General features: G+C 41.7%; 1 protein-coding gene across 1 annotated transcript in view; it reads right to left on the minus strand.

The window, feature by feature from the left end:
• The window catches only part of ankrd13c (ankyrin repeat domain 13C), a 90987-nt gene that overhangs the window by 61528 nt on the left and 8267 nt on the right, over positions 1–21192 (minus strand). Inside the window, exon 2 of the mRNA XM_020522495.2 lies at positions 19939–19980. Coding sequence (XP_020378084.2) covers positions 19939–19980 — 42 coding nt within the window. The remainder of the gene's footprint in view (positions 1–19938; positions 19981–21192) is intronic.

Below are 21192 nucleotides of genomic sequence, written 5' to 3' on the forward strand. Positions count from 1 at the left end.
ACTATCATGTATAATTCTTTGCTTGCAAACACTGCACTCCAAAAACTCAGACAAAGAGGAAAAAAAAAAGCAGTGGATGTTGAACATTTTGTCCCCTCCACCTGTGCCCATTTCTTTAACCGCAAGTCTAACCCACCCTCTACAGACCCCATTCTCGCACCTCCAATACACCCCATTCTCCTGCACACCACCCAAAAGGCCTCCTACCTTCCCTCGACCTCTTGATCTCCAACTGCCATCGTGACATTGATCGCCTCAACCTCTCCACTTCTCTCTCCTACTCCAACCTCTCCCCAAGGGAGAGTGCAGCCCTCCGCTCCAACCCTAACCTCACCATCAAACCTGCGGATAAGGGAAGCACAGTAGTGGTAAGGCGCACAGACTTTTACATAGCCAAGGCCAGGCGCCAACTCTGACACCTCCTACTGCCCCCTCGATTGTGGCCCCACTCCTGAACACCAAAACATCTCTCAAACGATTCATAGCCTCATCACCTCAGGTAACAGCCCGCCCACGGCCTCCAACCTCATCGTTCCTCAACCCCGCACCATCCGTTTCTATCTCCTTCCTAAAATCCACAAACTTGAATGCCCCAACCGACCCACTGTCTCTACATGCTCCTGCCCCACTGAACTCATCTCCGCTTACCTGGACTTACTTCCTTTCCACAGTCCAGGAACTCCCCATCTACATCCAGGGCACTGTCCACGCCCACCGCCTCCTCCAGGACTGCCAGTTCCCTGGTCTCCAGTGCCTCATCTTCACTATGGACGTCCAGTACCTCCACACTTGTATCCCCCAGCAGATGGCCTAAAAGCCCTCTGTTTCAGAGAACACAGAACAGTACAGTACAGGCCCTTCGGCCCACGATATTGTGCCGACCTATTATCCTAAGATCAAACTACCCTGCATACCCTACGTTATACTATCATCCAGGTGCCTATCCAAGAGTTGCTTAAAAGTCTCCAATGTATCTGACTCCACTACAACTGCTGGCAGCACATTCCACACGCCCACCACTGTGTGAAGAACCTACCTCTGACATCTCCCCTGTACCTTCCTCCAATCACCTTAAAATTACGCCCCCTCAATGGTCATTTCCACCCTGGGAAAAGTCTGACCATCAACTCTATCTATGCCTCTCATCATCTTGTACAGCTCTATCAAGTCACCTCTCACCCTTCTTCGCTCCAATGAAAAAAGCCCTAGCTCCCTCAACCTTTCCTCAAGACCTGCCCTCCAGTCCAGGCAGCATCCTGGTAAATCTCCTCTGTCCCCTCTCTAAAGCTTCCATATTCTTCCTATAATGAGGGGACCAGAACTGAACACAATATTCCAAGTGTGGTCTAACCAGAGTTTTATAGAGCTACAGCAAAACCTCGCGCCTCTTAAATTCAATTCCCCTGCCAATGAAAGCCAACACACCATACGTCTTCTTTACAACCCTAACAACTTGGGTAGCAACTTTGAGGGATCTACGGACGTGGACCCCAAGATCCCTCTGTTCCTCCACACTGCCAAGAATCCTGCCAATAACCTTGTATTCTGCTTTCAAATTTGACCTTCCAAAATGAATCACTTCCCACTTTTCTGGGTTGAATTCCATCTGCCACTTCTTTGCCCAGCTCTGCATCCGGTCAGTGTCCCGCTGCAACCTACAATAGCCCTCCATGCTGTCCACAACTCCTCCAACCTTCGTGTCATCGGCAAACTTACTAACCCACCCTTCCAATTCCTCATCCAAGTCATTTATAAAGATCATAAAGAGCAGAGGTCCCAAAACAGATCCCTGCAGAATACCACTGGTCACTGAGCCCCAGGCTGAGTTTTTTCCATCTATTACCACTTCTGTCTTCTATTGGACAGCCAGTTTTGTATCCAGACAGCCAAATTTCCCCGAATCCCATGCCTGCTTACTTTCTGAATGAGCCTATCATGTGGAGCCTTATCAAATGCCTTACTAAAATCCATATACACCACATCCACTGCTTTGCCTTCAATGTGTTTTGTCACATTCTCAAAGAATTCTATAAGGCTTGTGAGGCATCACCTGCCCCTCTCAAAGCCATGCTGACTATTTCTAATCAAACTGTCCTTTTCCAAATAATCATAAACACTACCTCTCAGAATCCTCTCCACTAATTTGCCCACCACAGAAGACAGACTGACCAGTCTGTAATTCCCAGGATTATCCTTATTCCCTTTCTTGAACAAGGGAATGACATTTGCCACTGTCCAATCATTTGGTACCACTCCAGTGGTCAGTGAGGATGCAAAGATCATTGCCAAAGGGGCAGCAATCTCTTCTCTCGCTTCTCATAAAACCTTGGACATATCCCGTCTGGCCCAGAAGACTTACCTATCCTCATGTTTTTCAAAATTTCTAGCACATCCTCCTCCCTAACATCAACCTGTTTGCGCATATTTGCCTGTTTCATGCTGTCCATTTAAATGTCAAGGTCCCTCTCACTGGTGAATACTGAAGCAAAGTATTCATTAAGGACCTCCTCTGACTCTGCACAGAAGTTCCCTCCACTATCCCTGATTGGCCCTACCCTCAACTCTGGCCATCCTCTTGTTCCTCATGAGCATAGAATGCCTTGGGGTTTTCCTTGATCCTACCCGTCAAGGTTTTCTCATACCCTCTTCTAGCTCCCAAGTCCATCCTTCAATTCCTTCCTGGCTACCGTGTAACCTTCTAGAGCCCTGTCCGATCCTGGCTTCCTCAACCTTAAGTAAGCTTCCTTCTTCCTCTTGACTAGGTGTTCCTTGTCATCCAAGGTTCCATCACCTTACCATCCTTTCCTTGCCTCAGTGGGACAAACCTATCCAGTACTAGTAGCAACTGCTCCCTAAACAACCTCCACATTTGTCATGCATCTCCCCGAGAACATGTGATCCCAATTGGTGCTCTGTAGTTCTTGCCCAATAGCATTGTAATTCCCCCTCCCTCAATTAAATACTTGCCCATACCATCTGCTGCTATCCCTCTCCATGACTATAGTAAAGGTCAGGGAGTTGTGATCACAATCACCAAAATGCTCTCCTACCAAAGAGATCTGACACCCGGCCTGATTCGTTGCCAAGCACCAAATCCAATATGGCCTCATCTCTAGTCAGCCTATCTACATATTGAGTCAGAAATCCTTCCTGGACACCTGACAAAATCTGCTCCATCCAAACGATTTGCCCTTAGGAAGTTCCAGTCTATATTACGGAAGTTGAAGTCACCCATGGCAACAACCCTATTACTTCTGCACCTTTCCCAAAATCTGTCTCCCAATCTGCTCCTCAGTTTCTTCCTCTCCTGCAGGCCCAACCAGACCCCCTCCACCAACATCCTCATCCGTTTAACTGAACTCATCCATTCTCCTTAACAACTTCTCCTTCAACTCCTCCCACTTCCTACAAACTATGGGGGTGGCCATAGGAACCCGCATGGGCCCAAGGTATGCCTGCCTCTTCATACGATACGTGGAACAGTCCCTCTTCCGCTACTACACTGGCACTATCCCCCACCTCTTCCTCCGCTACATTGATGACTATCAGCACTGCCTTGTGCTCCCACAAGGAGCTTGAACAGTTCATCAACTTCACTAACTCATTTCACCCCAATCTCAAGTTCACCTGGACCATCTTTGATACCTCTCTCTCCTTCATGGACATCTGTCTCTTTCTCTGATGACCAGCAGAAAACTGACATTTATTTCAAACCCGACACCCACAGCTACCTAGACTACACGTCCTCTCACCCACTTTCCTGCAAGAATGCAATCCCCTACTCCCAATTCCTCCACCGCTGCCACATTGGCTCCCGAGATGGGGTGTTCCACTCCTGCACATTCCAGATGTCCTCATATTTCAAGGACCGTAACTCCCCTCCCCCAGGTGATTGAAAAATGCCCTCAAAACACATCTCTTGCATCTTCCACACCTCTGCCCTCACATCACCTTCCCCAACAGAAACAAAAATAAAGACAGAATCCCCCTTGTCCTCACATATCACCCCACCAGCCTCTGCATCCATCAGATCATTCTCTGCCCCTTCCGCCAACAACAATCTGACCCCACAACCAAAGAGATACATTTCCCTCCCCATCCCATCTGCCTTTCCAAGGACCGCGCTCTCCACGATTCCCTCGTCTGCTCCACACTTCCCACTAACCACATCACCCCCGGCACCTTTCCCTTCAACCGCAGGAAGTGTTACGCCTGCCCCTACACCTTCCCCCTCACCTCCATTCAAGGCAAAAAACAAACCTTCCACATCAGACACGTGTTCACCTGCACATCCGTCAACTTGGTCTACTGAATCCTCTGCACCTGATGTGGTCTCCTCTACATTGGTGAGACCAAGTGGAGGCTCAGAGACAGCTCTGTAGAACATCTGCGCTCTATATGCGACAAACACCACCTTCCAGTTGCAAAACATTTCAACTCCCCCTCCTACTCCCTGGGTGACATGTCCATCCTGGGCCCCCTCCAGTGTGGCGATGACGCCACCCGCAAACTGGAGGAGCAGCACCTCCTATTCCACTTCAGGAGCCTACAGCCCGATGGCCCAAATGTGGATTTTGCCAGTTTCAAAATCTTCCCAGTCTCGGCCTCATCCCATGACCAACCCGCCCTCTCATCCCTGCCTCCTTGACCTGAAACAACCTGTCCATCTTCTCTCCCACCTATCCGCCACTCCCACCTCATTGACCAATCCCCACCACTCCCTACCTGCACTCACCGATCACCATCCCACCTACCTTCCCCAGCCCCACCCCTTTTTTATTTCAGAGCTCCCCTCCCTCTCCCCATTTCTGAAGGGTCTCGACCCAAAACGTCAGCTTTCTTGTTCCTCTGATGCTGCCTGGCCTGTTGTGTTCCTCCAGCTCCACAGTATTATCTCTTAAGCATTTTTCCTACTTTGATCTACACAAGTTTCACCATACAAGTCAGCAGTGTAACAAAATAGTCTCCACCTACTTAGATATGCAGTTCTAACAAAGAAACTCAACATCATTCAGGACAAAGCAGCCATTCAACTAGCATCCTATCTAACACCTTCAACATTCAGTCCCTTCACCACTGATGCACAAAAGTAGCAGTGTGCACCATCTGCAGGATGTACTGCAACAGCTGACCAAGGTCCTCAAACTGCAACTTTCAAACCTGTGACCTCAACACCTAGAAGGAGAAGGACAGCAAATATATGGTAACACCACCACCTGCTTTTTCCCTCCAAGCCTCACATACCATTCTGCTTGGAAACATACTGCCAGTGGATCAGAATTTTGGAACTCCCTTTGTAACAGCAAGGTGGGCATACAGTAGAGGCCCAAGGCAGCAGCTCACCACTACCCTCTTTAAGGACATAAGGTGAACAATAAAGTAGCCACCCAAGCAGATAGTGTGGTAAAGAAGGCGTAACGGGATGCTTGCTTTTATTGGTCAGGGAATGGAGTACAAGAGTCAGGATGTCATCTTGCAGTTTTACAAGACTTTGGTCAGGCCATGCTCAAGAGTATTGAATTCAATTCTGGTTGCCACAATACAGGCTGGATGTGGTGGCTGTGGAGAGGGTGCAGAAGAGGTTTACCAGGATGTTGCCTGGATTAGAGGATATGAGCTACAAGGAGAGGCTAGAAAAACTCGGGCTGTTTTCTCTGGAACAGCAGAGACTGAGGGGAAACTCGATAGAAGTCCATAAAATTATGAGATGCATAGACAGGGTTAATGGTCAGAATCTTTTTCCCCCCCAGAGCTGAAATGTCTAATGAGGGGGCATGCATTTAAAAGGGTGGGGGGAGCAGTTCAAAAAGGAGATGTGAGGGGTAAGTTTTTTTGAGGGGAAAAAAAAAGTGGTAGGAGTCTGGAACACACTGCCAAAGGTGGTGGTAGTGGCAGCAGATAAGGTTAAGGTTAGGAGCATTCAAGTGATTTTTAGATAAGCACATAAATATGCAAGCAATGGAGGGAAATGGACCAAGGACAGGCAGAATGGATTAATTTAATTTGGCATCATGTTTGGCACAATATTGTGGGCCAAAGGGCCCATTCCTGTGCTGTACAGTTCTATGTTCCATGTTCTAATAAATGTTGGCCTAGCCAGTGATGCTGCCATCTCATGAATCAATTTAAGTAATAATATGACAAATTACTAAGTATGAGAGAAGATGTATGAATTAAGATTATTGGCAGAACAGCTCTACAGACATCTTTTATTTAAAAGTGCACAAACACAAGTTTGTTACAAACAAAAACACTAAAATTTGCCAACCACAAATAAATTAAATAGTACTCTTAACAGTAATGCAATAACAGCTACTAACTCCATTGTGAAGTAACTTAAATGCCCTCAACCTTTTTTTTTTGAAAACAAAGGACTTAGACAAGTCAGTAAGTGGCATTTCTGAATGTTCTACATCTTTACAATAAGCTAATCTTCCTGCGTAAATAGAATGCAAGAGCGTAATCGATCACATGGCACTGAGATTTATCTGGTGTACGGAACACCATTCTTGACAAAGCAGTTTTAAAAAGGTCAGAAGCAACATGTACCACACCTTAAATGCTAACACAATTAGGTTCTGATGAGCTCACAGCCAACTGGAAAAAACAATACAATATTGTACTTGCGTTGAGAAATTGCTTCCTGACAATTCTGCAGTATCACTTACTCAAGACAGACACTTAAATCAGGAAACATTAAATCTAAGCCAAAGCTGCAATACCAGTCTTACATCAACCCACCCAAGCCACGTCTTATTCAGTGTTTGGAGGAAGTCTCTCAACCCATAGAGCAAAATCACTGCTTCCTTCTATACTTGAAAGTAAACATCTGTCTCCTTGCACACAAGCATACAAAAGAATCCCAAGTACTGTACAGAATTCACAGCGCTTATTGAAAGAGAAAAGGGTAGAAGTGCCCAACTAGAGAAGAGCTAAATTAGAGATTTAAAAAAGGTTTGATTGATAGGTAATGCCAGAAATCTCAACACCAGGTTACTGTCCCATGGGTTTATTTGAAAACACGATGGCTCCAAAAGCTTGTGTTTTCTAGTAAACCGGTTGGACTATAACCTTGTGTTGCGATTTCTGACCTTGTCCACCCCAGTCCAACATCAGCACCTCCACATCATGATCAGTAATGCATTATTACAGGAACAGACTGCACCCATTCAGCGAAGTGACAGTTCAGGTACATAGTAACATTCCTTTGAGGAGAAAGGTAAAGCATCCAAAGCTAATATGTTCAAGATGACAAAAAAAGATGATATTATACAAACAGACAAATTTGGCTCATGAGAAACAACAGGAGTAAAAGTCAGTTGATGCCAGAAAGATCAAGAAACACAAGGAAACTGCAACAATATTTGGCGTACAAAAGTTGCAAGAAAATAAAAAGGTAATACCTCAAATCATTTTATGCACAAAGTATAAGCAGCTTATTTGGGTAAAAGACAAGCCATGCAAAATGAAATCTTCATCCTCAGGGACAAAGAATATGGCCAGAAGTACTGAATAAGAGATAACACAGCATGGAGCTGGAGGAACACAGCAGGCTAGGCAGCATCAGAGGAGCAGGAAAGCTGACGTTTCGGGTCGGGAACCCTTCAGGGCAAAAAAAAAGAAAGAGTACTGAATGAGTACTTTTCTTCATCTAACTTCACCAGATATGAAAACTGAATCAGAGAGACAGAGAAGGGGAAAAAATGTTCTGCACTCTGATCCATGTGCACGTCAGATATTTTAAACAGTATGCCACTTTTGTATTCATTGAAACTGAGAAAATAGGTGCAAGAATAGGCCATTCGGCCTCTTGATCCCACACCACCATTCATCATGATCATGGCTGATTAGGCAATTTCAGTAACCCATTCCTGCCTTCTCTCCATACCCCTTGATCCCTTTAGCCACAAGGGTCACATCTAGCTCCCTTTTGAATATATCTAAGGAACTGACCCCAACAGCTTCATGTGGGATAGAATTCCACTGGTTCACAACCAAGTGAAGAAATTCTTCCTCATCTCAGTTCTTGTTCTTGTTCTTATTCTTATACTGTGACCCCCTTGTCTGGATTTCCCCAGCATCAGAAATATTTCACCCACATCTAGCCTGTCAAAGTCTCATCAGGATTTTATATGTTTACATGAGATCCCCATCATTCTTCTAAATTCCAGTGGTACAAGCCCAGTCAATCCAGTCTTTACTCACATCAGTCCTCCCATCCTGGGACTCAGTTTGGTGAACTTTTGCTGGACTCCCTCAATAGCAAGAATGTCCTCCTATCCAAGTGAGGATGTTCATGTTTTGACTTGATCCACCATTTTGTTTGAAAACCTAGTTGCTTAACTTATCTATGTCCCATTGTAGGCTCCTTACCACTTGACAACTTACTTCACTATCTTGCTGTCCTCAAATTTAGCTCTCATTCTGTCTCATCAACCAAGTCGTCGACATGGATTGTGAATAAGGCTTGAGCACTGAACCTTGAAATTCTACTAGATATAGCTTACCAACCTGAAATAGATCCATTAATCTTTACTCCCTGTTCGCAAATTAATCCTTCTTTCATCCTAGTATATCTGAACCCTTACTTTGTGCAGTAAACTTTGATGTGTCTGGCCATAAAGTTTGTTGGAGGGGCCAAATATAGATTGGTCATTAAGTGTTGGAATGGTCAAATATAGGGTGTTGAAAAACATGGATGAAGGCTTTAGTAGCAAATGCAATAAGAAAGGGAAAGGTTAGAGCTGACATGGAAGAGGAAATAGGTAGCCTGCAAGACATGGTATGTGGTTGGAAGTTCATATTCGCTTCAAACATGATTTCAATGATGCGAAGTCTGGGTCAGCTTCAGGCAGTTGTCATGTTGTGGGATGGAGTTGGAGTTTGTAGCAGGGATTGAAGACAACTGTTTTAGCCTTCCTAATATTTGATTAAAGGATCTCTATGCATCCAGCACTAGATTCTAGATAAACAAAACTGTAACCACGCCAGATGGTTTAGGCATCCAAGCTAATAATTGTTGTTATGTTGTCTAGTGAGTCAGTTGGATGTCTTCAGTTGAAGCAAAATAAATGACCAATTTTCCAACTAAACTACAGCTAGATTTAGAAATAAAAGCAGTCAGTCAGTAGATGTAAGAATGGATATATCTGCCTTTCCCAGATTAATAAATTTCCGTCAAAACATCCAATTTTAGCCCCTTCCTCCAAACCCTTTTCTGCCGTTTCCTTTGTCAGGCAATGTAAATGGCTACCAAGATTTCCTTTACTCTGGATTTATACTATCAAACTCATCTTTACCTTAAAAATAACTTAATAAACATCTTACTAACTTGTACTATGAGATACAGATTTTAATTACCTACAATTAAGAGCCAGTCCCATCAAGGCAACAGCTCAGAATGAAAATCAATTTGATTTTCTTGTTATGTGGGATTGATGTACCTGCAAGGATTTTTTTTGGAATCAATTTACCACATCACATTTCTAAGAAACATTCAATCCATCAGACTATGTTTCCAAACATTTAAAAGCAAACTATGTAAACTTCGGGAAAAGATAGTGTACTAAAATGATTTAGTCACCAGAATATTAAATTTTTCCTCATTGTGCAGCCCGAGCTTTTAATTAGTAACATTCAGAAACCCAAATGAAGAGCCAGTGCGAGATGAGCATAAGCAACACTTGTCTGATGCGAGTTTGTTGTCCTGAAAGAGGATAAGCCATTCTTGATCCAATGCATAGTAACATTCGAGTTTACCGTGTAACTAGGTGAATGCAGCCAAAAGACATTTGTACCAGACAGGACTTTATCTCAACAACCACCTGGTACTCAGGTGAAACAAACCACACCCCTCAAATGTATTACGCAGACATCCAATTATTAGCATCATGTACTTCTACTTAGCTACCATTAGTAAAAGTATGAGACCACTCCAAATCCCCTTTAAAAACACAAAGCTAAAAGAAAAAAAACCATATCGCTCCATTTTCCTGCTCCTCATTCTCAGAATGAAGCAATACTAATCCAGTGTCAGTTGTCACCCAGCATCTAGAAACAATATTCAATGCAATCTCTGCTCAGAATGCATTATACTTTGATTTGTTTCCTATTATTTTAGCTGTGCTATTACAGTTCTTAGTTACAGTTCTTTGTTAGCTACATACATTTCAGCATAGTCTTTCCAAACTCCTCACTGTCTCATTCTCATTTGTGCTCATTTCACCATGAACTATGCATATTGTTTTTATTTTGTATATAATATGTAACTGATCTGTATTGCATTTCAACCATTGTTCAGCCCACTCATTTTGTTCAGATCATTCCATAGTTTGAATTGCTTCTTTGTACTTTACTAGTAGTCATTGGATAAATGATAAACAAAATTTGATTTGATGTTCTAAGTCCAAATAATTAAATGTACATTAAAAAAAGTTTCCAACACTTAGTATGTACCCCATAGTTTTCCTCATTGCAGTACCTGTTTCAACCCTCTAGTTTATCTATACAGAAGTGCCAATGAATTCCCACAGCTTTGAATTTCATTAGTAATCCTTTGTGTAACTTGATATCATTGAGACTTTTGAGAGTCCATGTACACAAGATCATAAGATTGCCAAGCAATTATTTAGATAACCACTTCCTTAAATGCAATCAAGGAAGTAGGTGAAGTTATTTATTAAATCAATTATTGAGTAAAACTTGATAGTAAAGATTCACGCAATTGTGTTGTTTTATCTGAATGCTCTGTATGCTATTCTTTTCAAATATAAACATACCATGCAAGTTTCCAATCTAACGGTAGGTCTTCAGTTTCCACTCATACACTGTATGATAGTGCCGTACAAATCTCAGTAATCTCTCCCGACTACTTGAGATAAATGTTGTTATCTAATCTTGGATATCACAATTTATCAATTTATCAGAACTCTTCAATAAGCAGTCTTGAGTAACACTTCATTCTTTTGACACAGGGCTTGTTTAAGGTGAATAAAAACAAAAGTACGGTGGATGCTGTAAATCAGGAACAAGAAAACAGAAGTTGCTGGAAAAGCTCAGCAGGTCTGGCAGCATTTGTGGAGGAAAATCAGTTAATGTTTCAGGTCTGGTGACCCCTCCTCAAATCACTGGACCCAAAACTTTAACCGATTTTTCTTCACAGATGCTGTGCTTTTTCAGCGACTTCTGTTTTTATTCCTTATTGTTTAGGGTTTTCTTTTGAAGACTGCAAAGTAGCAATTATTCTATGGGACAGCTGTTCGGCAGGCCAGACAATAGTCACGCAAGGATAGAGGAGAGTCATATATGAACATCTGGGGAATTCCTGGGTTTGCTGCAATGTTCCAGCAAAGCACAACACTCCTAGGAACAAAACCTCATTTTCTGCTTGCTTTAAACACTCGAGAGGTGTCAACACCAAATTATAGCTTCAGAAACTGGCCGCTTTGCATCTGGCCTCCATTTTTTTAACATCAGTCTCCTCATGCACCGCTTCCTTCCCCCCATCTAAACACGCAACCATTTCATGTATATTTTGCATTTGTTAGCAGGAATTATTCTCTCCTTCTCACACCTTAATTTACACTCTTTCTACACTATTAAACAACTGCTTTGTCTGCTGCACAACAATTTGAAAGTAGCAAATGAGAGTGGTGCTGGTGTTGGAGAGAAAAGTCAATGCAGTTTCAAAACAAATACAAAAACAAACAGGACAGAGTAAAGAAGCAGTTAAGAGTCTGACTTCAGGTATGGCAGGTCATGGTAAAACTAAGTAGTGCATTGTTCAAACCAGAAGAGAGAGAAATAATAAGCAGATAGATAAAGCATCAGTGTCGAGCGACAGGTTAGAAAGTGTGTGTTTGGCCCAAATAAGAGTTCTGTACACAATCATGGAGTTGAATGTAAATAGAGATGAGCTGCAGACAGGAGGGGATTATGATACGATGGCTATACCCTTGGGGAATACTTGAAAAAAAAAGCAGGGGAAAAAAAGAAACTTAAGGAAATAGGGCTAAAAAAAGTGTCCATAAAAATGACTGAGCTTGGCAAACAGATTAAGGAAAATCCCATGGCTTTTTGTACGTACACAAGAATTGATAGGTCCATTCAAGGAGAAAAGGAGAAAATTTACACATGGAACAGGAGTAGATGTACTTTGCACTGGTATTCAAAGGAGACGTACATGATGGATGGTGAATTCAGATAGGGGTAATTGATATTCTAGGGCATAAGCAATGTTTAAAAAAGTGGCAGTATTGGGTGTTTTGAAAAGCAAAGAGGTAGACAAGACCCCAGGACATGGGATCCAGCCCAGAATACTGGGAGGGGAAACTTATACAAAAATCTTGACATCTGCTTTGCCCAATGTTGTACTCCTTAAAGGAACAGCAGGGATAATCTGGGAAATTACAGGGCAGTGAGCCTTATTTCAGTGGTATGGAAATCATTGGAGAAGACTTAGGGATAGGAGTTGCTTGCATTGGAAATATATAATTGAGTTTTTTTTTGAGGTTGCGACAAAGCTGATGAATGGTAGAGCAAAAGATCTTGACAACATGAATTTTAGCAAGGCGTTTGACAAGGTAAAATCACATAGGAACTGCAGTGAGCCAGTAAAATAGATTCAGAACTGGCTTGCTAACAGACAGTGGTGGTGGAAGGAGGTTTTTCTGATTGGAAATCTGATCAGTGGTGTTCCACAGGGATCAGTGCTGAGAGTCCTGTTCTTTATAATAGGAATGATTCGTAGGGGAACGTAGTGGTCTGATTAGTAAGTTTGTGGATGACAAAATTGAGAGGTGCTCAACAGTGAGTAGGATTACCGATAGGCTGCAGAAGTGTCAGATAGAATTTAGAGGGGGTGAGCGCGCGAGGGGGCGAGCATTCAACTCAGTCGGCTGGGCAGTTGGTTTGCAAAGCTGTATGATGCTAACAGTGTGGGTTCAGTCCACACACCGGCTGATGTTATCAAGAGGGACTCCGCTTCTCAACTTCTCCCTTCATCTGAGGTATGGTGGCCCTCATCACCTCCAGTCGTCTCTTTCTAATGAGAGCAGCCCTGTGGTCTAGTAAGACGATGGTGACTTGATGCATTTTGGAAGGTCTAATGTAGGAGGTAAGCATGAGTAAATAGCAAAACCCTTAGAAACATGAACACAGAGGAACTAGGCATACAATTCCACACAGTTTCCTCAAAATGGCAACACAAGTGAATAGGTAGTTAAAACACTGCATGCTTGCCTTCATTGCTTGGGACAGAGTATCAAATTTGGCAAGTCATATGCAGCTGTATAGAGCTTTTATTTAGGCCACATTCAGAATTTTGTATACAGTTCTAGTCACTTTGGAGATGGTACAGAAAAGGCTTACGAGGATGTTACCTGGTTTTGATGGTATCAGCTATCGAGGAGAGATTGGGAAAACTGTTGGTTTTCACTTGAATGGAGGTTAAGGGGCAACCTTGTAGAGGCTAACAAAATTCTAGAGGAATGGATAGAATGGAGTTTTTATCCCCTCAGGGTAGAAATGCTAATTACTAGGGGACATAGGTTTAAGGTAAAATGGGAAAGTTCAAGAGGAAATGAGAGGCAAATTTTTTTTTTAAAAAAATACACATTTAAGTGCTTGGATTGTGCTTTCAGAGGAGAGGTAGAAGTGGATACAATAGCAACTCTTAAGAGGCACCTCGACAGATACATGAATACCCAGTGAAGAGAGGAATTCGGGCCACAGAGGCAAAAGGTTTATAGTTTCAACAGGCGTTGTGTCAGCGCAGGCTTGGCGGACTGATGGGCCTGTTCCTGCGCTTTACTGTTCTTTATTCTTTTATCATTGTCCCAACCATCCTGCGGCTATGTGTCAGAGAATTAAATATACTAGCTATAAAAAGGTTTTAAGATGGATACGGAAAATGGCAGATGAGGTAGAGTAGTGGTACCAATTCAAAAGGAAATCACTTTAATGGAGAGGGGAGACAAGGAGAGGAAAGCATCCGGTGCAGACTGCATGGGTCGATCTCAGGAACATTTAAAACTGTAATAAGTGTTGTATACAGAACCCTTGGTAGCAGATCTGAAGTGCTAGATTGTATATATACAGAAATTAGGGAGGTGAACAGCAAAGTCAGAGTAGTATTAGTGGGAGATTTTAATTTTAACAGATTGGGAGAAGCAGACAAGCGTACATCAGAAAGGCAGTGAACTTCTGGGATAGTTACCTACACCAGTATGATCTGGATGTAAGAATTAGTTTCTATTAGTAACCCAACTGTGCATCAACATTTAATCAAAAGCACAAATCAGCAACTAGAATTCTGGATTTCGACAAGGCTGAATTTAGAATGAGTGAGACAGATTGTCCAAAGTAAACTGAAAATTTGTCAATGGATAAAACAAATAAAAAGAGTAGTGAACAATGTTTAAGAAACATTTGATGCACTACAGAGCCAATTTATAATCCCAAGAGGGAAAAGCTCCACATCACAGGAAAACTAAAGAGATAAGGGACAGCACAAAACTAAAGAAAGGGTGTACAAGAAGGAAGAAAAAAAACAGTACATTCTGCTAAATGGGAAAGACAAGTAAAGGGGCCACAAAGCAGCTTATAAAAGAACTACTTAAAGGGATTATGAAAGGAAACTTGCAAGAGTCAGAAATGAAAAAAAAATTTAATTACATGAAAGGAAAGCAGGCCGTCAAGAGTAATGTTGGCCCATTAAAGATGGAAATGGGGATAGTATCAATGACAGTAGGAAAGTGGCAGACATGCTGAATAGTTATTTTGCCTCAGTATTTACAGTAGAATAGGAGGAGCACTTGCTAGAAGTTCCAAGGAAATTGATAGATCAGGGACAAGTATGAGATAAAATTAACACAGCAGAACATTGACAATGAGGAAATTAATGGAACTTAAGGAAATTAAGTCCACAAGATCTTATGGCTTCCATCAAGGAAGTTAAAGAAAGTAGGGGAGCAAATTGAGAGATTATAGTTAAGGCATTTACAGACGTCCTTAAATTCAGGAGTCATTGCTCTGGATTTGCAAATATGCATGTCACTCTCCTTTAAGGAGAAAAAGCACAGGAAATTACAACAATTTCCCCACCAAATATGTGGGGCCTATAAACAAAGCACCTCAAGTTTCCAGTTAAATCAGGGGAAAGCCAGCACGGATTAATGGCAGATAGGTCAGGCATGACCATCCTCTGAAATTTTTGAAGCGGTGACTAAGGTAGTGGACAGGGGAATGTCTACAGATGTTGTTTATATGGTCTTCCAAAATATATTTAATTGAAGTCCTACATAAAGTGACTGCACTAAGATAGAAGCTCATCGAATTGAGGGCAAATTACTAACAAAGCTGGGAAATTGGTTGAGTGGCAGGCAACAAAGTACGTGTAGCAGGTAGATACTCAAACTGGCAGGATGTGACCAGTGGTGCCCCACAAGGGGGTTTTGGGGCCTCAGTTATTCACATTAATTATTAACCACTTGGATAACGGCAGAAAGTAACATCCAACTTTGCATCATCAATAAAGTTACGTGACATTGTAGATAATAGCATAAAATTAAAATATTGATGAACTAGGTGGATGGGCAAAACTGTGGCAGATGGATTTCAGTGTGATTTTAGCCACTCGAGCAAACAAAAAAAGATAGATCAGAATACTTTTAAATGATATACATTAAAAGTATGTCCAAAGCAATTTGAGGATTCAGGTGCATAGATCTTCAAAATGCTGAGAAGTGCTTAAACAAAAGAAAAAAAAAGCCAAGGTGGCTAATGACATGCTGGCTTTTACATACAAGGACGCAAAAACTATGCTGTAATTTTACAAAATCCTAGTTAGACCCACAAAAGTACCAAGGGTAGATCCGGGCACAGCACCTCAGGAAGGATTAACTGGTGTTGGAGGGAGCACAACATAGGTTTACAAGAATGATACATGGGCTTCAGGGGTTAGCTTAGGAGGAGAGATTATATAAATTAGGCCCATTTTTGCTAGAATTCAAAAGTTTAAAAGATGGCCTGACCAAAGTCAAAGTTATCAACAGGAAAAAAGAGTAGATCAAAGATGACCATTTCCATTGGTTGGAAATTCTCGAACTAGGGAGCATTTTCTAAACATTAGGGCCAGATCGTTCAGGAGTCATGTCTGGAAGCACTTCTGCACACTAAGGGTGACAGATATTTAGAACTCTTCCACACATAGCAGTTGATACTAGATCTGTTGTTAATTTTAAATTGGAGATGGATAATACCTTTGCTTGACAAACATTTGAGATAATGGGCCAAAAGGTGAATAAATGGAGTTAGGCCACAGATCACCCATGCTCACGATGAATGGCATAACAACCTACCATCCCTTACACTACAAATATTCAGGTAATTAAAGTTGCCCATAATGACAACTCAAAATGTTGCTGGCATCTCCAATTTCCTTGCAAAGTTGTTCCTCTACATCTGTCCCACCTACTTGGCATATTCTACAGATTACCAACTAATGTAATTGCACCCTTTTTGTTCCAAAGCTTTAGCCAAATTGATTCTGCCCTTCAGCAGTTCAGAGTTCTCCTTGACAAAAGGCAGCTAAGAGCATATATGATTGAAGTTTTCATGATCACAATGGGGCAACATAGCATACACAGGGAATGACACTTCATGTTCATAGAAGGATCAAGAATGAGAGGTCAGAGTTAGTGATTTTTAAACTAAACAAAGGCAATGGGAGAGGTGGAGATTGGAATGAGTGCCAGGTGGATCTCACTGACTATGAGATCTTTGATTTGTGTTGTTAACCTGGGCCATTCAGGGAGCCTGGCTGACATACGAACAGGAGAATCAGAGGGTCTCCTGATTCTAGGGACTGGCTCTGAGCCAGTCAGAGCCACGTACTTCACACAGTAAATAAAAGGCGATTTGGTGACAGGATACCGGCCTCTGCACAGTTATTTCAGTGGTGACGAGAGAAAACAGTATGAGCTTGAAGAAAATTCACTTGCAACAGTAAGCATTTTTGGCATGCCTTTATTTGGGAAACATTTTTTATTCATTCATGGGATAAGGGCATCACTGGCTGGGCCAGCATTTATTGCCCATCGGGCCGTTAAGAGTTAACTACATTGCTGTGGGTCTGTAGTCACACGTAGGCCAGACCAGGCAAGGATGACAGCTTCCTTCCCCTAAAGGACAGTAAACCAGATGCGTTTTTCTGACAACCAACAATAGTTTCAGTCATCACTAGATCCTTAATTCCAGTTTTTTTAAAAAAAAATTCAAATGCCACCATCTGCCATGGCAGGATTTCAACTAAAGTCCCCAGAACATTACCTGGGTCTCTGGATTAACACACCAGTAATAACACCATTAGGCTATTATCTCCCTTGACTTGTTCGATTCTATCAAAGACTGGGTCCAGTACATAGATAGAATGCATTATTTTTTCCAGGCAAACGAAAAGCAATGAGTAATCCTTCTGACTGCTTGCAGAAGCATGGCATTTTTTGGTTATTAGGAGCCTAACTTTCTCTGAATCACCAGATACTGGAATACTGGTTTTGTCATTAGAAAATGAGACAAGTGGAGCATGGGAACTACAGGGCATCCCAATGAAAGTGAATACCCTTCACTGTCTGACTGAGTTTCGGTGAACGCCACTTGAGTGGAAGCAATTGCAGAGCCACACTCCGGGCATATCCTGAACAGAGGGACCCTAGGTCAGCTCACAGCAAAACCCCAAAACAATGCTAAACCAAATGGCTAAAATTTTCTTTAGGATCCGAGCCAGCAAGCCACTGCAATTGCTGTGGACATTGTATGTGGACTCGAGACAAGAACGGAGTCCTACAAGGCCTTCGTGTGACACAACTGTTACTTGTCTTGTATTGGTCCAAGCCTGGATGTTGCCAGGTCTTGCTGTATACAGTCATAGATTGCTTCAGGAGTTATTATAAGTGGTTTAGAATGTTGTGCAAAGTTCAGCGAATGCGACTGAATGAGGTCATTAAATGAAGCAACAGACGATGGTTGCCCTGAAGAATTTTCCACATTACTGGGTAGAAGTCTGCATTGTAGGTGCAGTGGAAAAGCAGGACTAAGAGTTTAGTAGTTCTGCAGCACAAGTCTTTAATTCCACTTTTCTGCACTGAACTGATGTAGTGTATTTTTGTGGTACAGACTTGATAAGCCGAAGGGCCTTTTCTGTACCATACAATTCTATAGCTGAAATGTCCCCAGGATAGGCTGGTTACTGCACAGCATCTTCAAGCATTTCTCTGTAATGACATGGAATTGCATAAATTGGCTAAAGAGTGGCATCCATTATGCTGGGAACCCTAGGAGGCAGCCTGGATGGGCCCTGCAAAAAGCAATTTAGCCAAGTGTCTGCAAATGCTTCATCCTCGACTTCTGTACAAAGGTTCTCGCTTACCCATTGCGGAGGATGGGGATGTTAGGCGTAGGCATCTCTTCCTGTTAGTTATTCAGTCATCCATCCATTCACAGCGGGATGTGGTAAAACTGCAAGGTCTAGATCTGATTAATTGGTTGTGTGATTGCTTAGTTCTGGCCACCACCTACTGCTTCTGCTGTTTGCCATCAAGAATGGGGAGGGGTTTGGAGAGAAGTTGGGATGCTCGGGTCATGTCAATTGCCATCAAGAATGGGGAGGGGTTTGGAGAGAAGTTGGGATGCTCGGGTCATGTCAATTGCCATCAAGAATGGGGAGGGGTTTGGAGAGAAGTTGGGATGCTCGAGTCATGTCAATCAGGCCCTTGCAAATGCCATTTCAGTGTATTCGCCCCTAAATCAATGACTAGGAGTGTCCAACGGCACAGCTGCTCTTCCTTTTGTTCCCATGACCGAAGGTTTGCATTTTACCCAAAATGAAGAAGAAATACATTTTCCTCAAAATAAAGCCCTTCAAAATTAATTACCCATGTAAAAATGGAGCCACTGACTTATACATAAGTACACATTGAAATAAAATTTTATTTCAATCTGTGAGCAACACCAAAGAATAATCAAAGTCAGTTACACTTAGATTTAAAGGGACACATTTTTGCACTTGTTACAAAATAATGCATTGTACATTATACTGCTCGCAAAGCAAAGTATTTTGACTGATAAAGAACACTGCCAGAAGAGATACACTTCAGTTTTCTATAATACCAATATTAACATAATTTCATAAATACACTTATTACACATTAATTGTATATTAATCAGCTGTTTAATTGTATTTAGGGTAGTTTGTATCAATTGGGGATACACTGCACTCACACACACACACACACAAAACTCAAGGGTCTTGTGGTAGATCCAAAGGGTTTGGATTCAAGTCCCACCTGTCCCAGAGGTGTGCATTGTTACACATTCATTTTACAATTAGGCTGAAACAGTGGTTTCTGAATTACGGAGATAGGTGCAAGTGTCTCTCTGTAAATAAAAGTTTTTAAATAAAATGTATTTAGATTAGATTCCAGTTGAATTGTTCATTGTTACAACTTGGCCAGCCAATCTACACAATTTTTAAATGAACAAAAACTAAATCTGGCCTCGTCACTATTAGTGAATAAATTTCTGTGCACCCACATTAATACAGCATCCAATCTGATTTGAAATCAGACCAAAAGAATCATATTCCACCAAATGGTCACTATGCTTCTATATCAAAAACTTAATAGATTAATTCTGTAAGGAGAAGTAAATGAAAAACTATTTTGGCTCGATCCTTCAAGAAAAACCCATCTACTTCAATTCTAAAATCTTTTTCAATGTGCAATTTTGAGCGATCAAACGATACATTTGACAGCATTTTCGGTTTGCATCAATCTGCCTTGCTCAGATAAATCCTGTATAATAGTTAGAGGTGAATAATCAGAGCACAGTAGTGTACTTAATGTAACATTTAAAAGGTTGTAGGAAAAACAAAGTACTCACCTTTGTGCCCTAACATCACAGCGAGGTGCAATGGTGTGTTTCCTAGGAAAAAAAAAGTATTTTTCACAATCTGAGATGTACACAATTTCTCAGTGTTACTTACATTGCATGCATCAGCAAACTTAAAATCAAAATGCCCAATTATACCAGAACCAACCCAAATTTACTTGCAGCCTTTTACATGAAAAAAATGAGATTTATAAATCCTAAAGTTTCACGTTTCAAATCCACCTGTATAATTTTGTTTGCCTTTCCATTTCTGTCTAATGAAGACCTGAAGGTAATTTTGCCCCAATAATACACTAATAATCAATACCCAGTACAAGTTTAGGGTCCTCTACTAAACCAAAGCACACAGCCATAACACAAAAGTGAGGAGGATTTAAAAAAAGGGAGAGTTTGGTATTGAAGGGCTCAAGGGTTTAGCCGATCCTGAGTAAGACCAAGCAAGATGTTATAATTAGTTTATTACACGAGAGGCAAAGTGGATACTGCATAGAAGTGTAAGAAGGTCATCAATTTTTAAAAAAAAAAAAAAAAAATTTTAAGTGTTGGAGAAAGCCATCTTACTGGATTACTACTAAAATGCACAATTTTGGAAACTAGTAAAAGATAGGGACATGAAGAAGAATAGTTTAGGAGTGAACGATAATGTAAGAAGGATTCAGACCTAAGCAATAGAGGAAACGTGGTCTGAACTCATTTATTATCTAACACTATATTCTGACCAATGATGTAAACAATAGGAACTCAAGTTAATTATGGGAATGGCAGCCTTGAGTCATGGTTCATGATTAAATCAATGACAAAAGAACATGGACAATAAAGAGCCAATAAGGGGAGGGAAAGCAGAAAGCAGAAAATCAGAATAAAGTACAAAAAGTAAAGCAAATACAATGAATTGACACAAGACAACGATTAAGCTACAGTCAGAATGTTAGACTGAACTTATACAATTTTGCATTGCACTACTGCTGTGTAAGTTCAGTCTAACATTCCTTTTAGGAGGAGCAAATTACTAGAGATGCTGGAATCTGTACCGAAAACAACAAATGCTAGAGATCACAGCGGGTCAGGCAGCATCCATAGAGAGCAAGCTAATGATTAGAGTCTAGATGACCCTTCTTCAGAGCACTTCACGTCAGCTCTGAAGAGTCATCTAGACTTGCAGCATTAGCTTGTGCCCACTCTCCTGCGGCTGCCTGACCTGCTGTGATCTCTAGCATTTGTTGTTTTCGGTACAGATTCTAGCAT

This window comes from Rhincodon typus, chromosome 10, assembly GCF_021869965.1.
Source record: "Rhincodon typus isolate 14 chromosome 10, sRhiTyp1.1, whole genome shotgun sequence".
Taxonomy (NCBI): Eukaryota; Metazoa; Chordata; class Chondrichthyes; order Orectolobiformes; family Rhincodontidae; genus Rhincodon; species Rhincodon typus.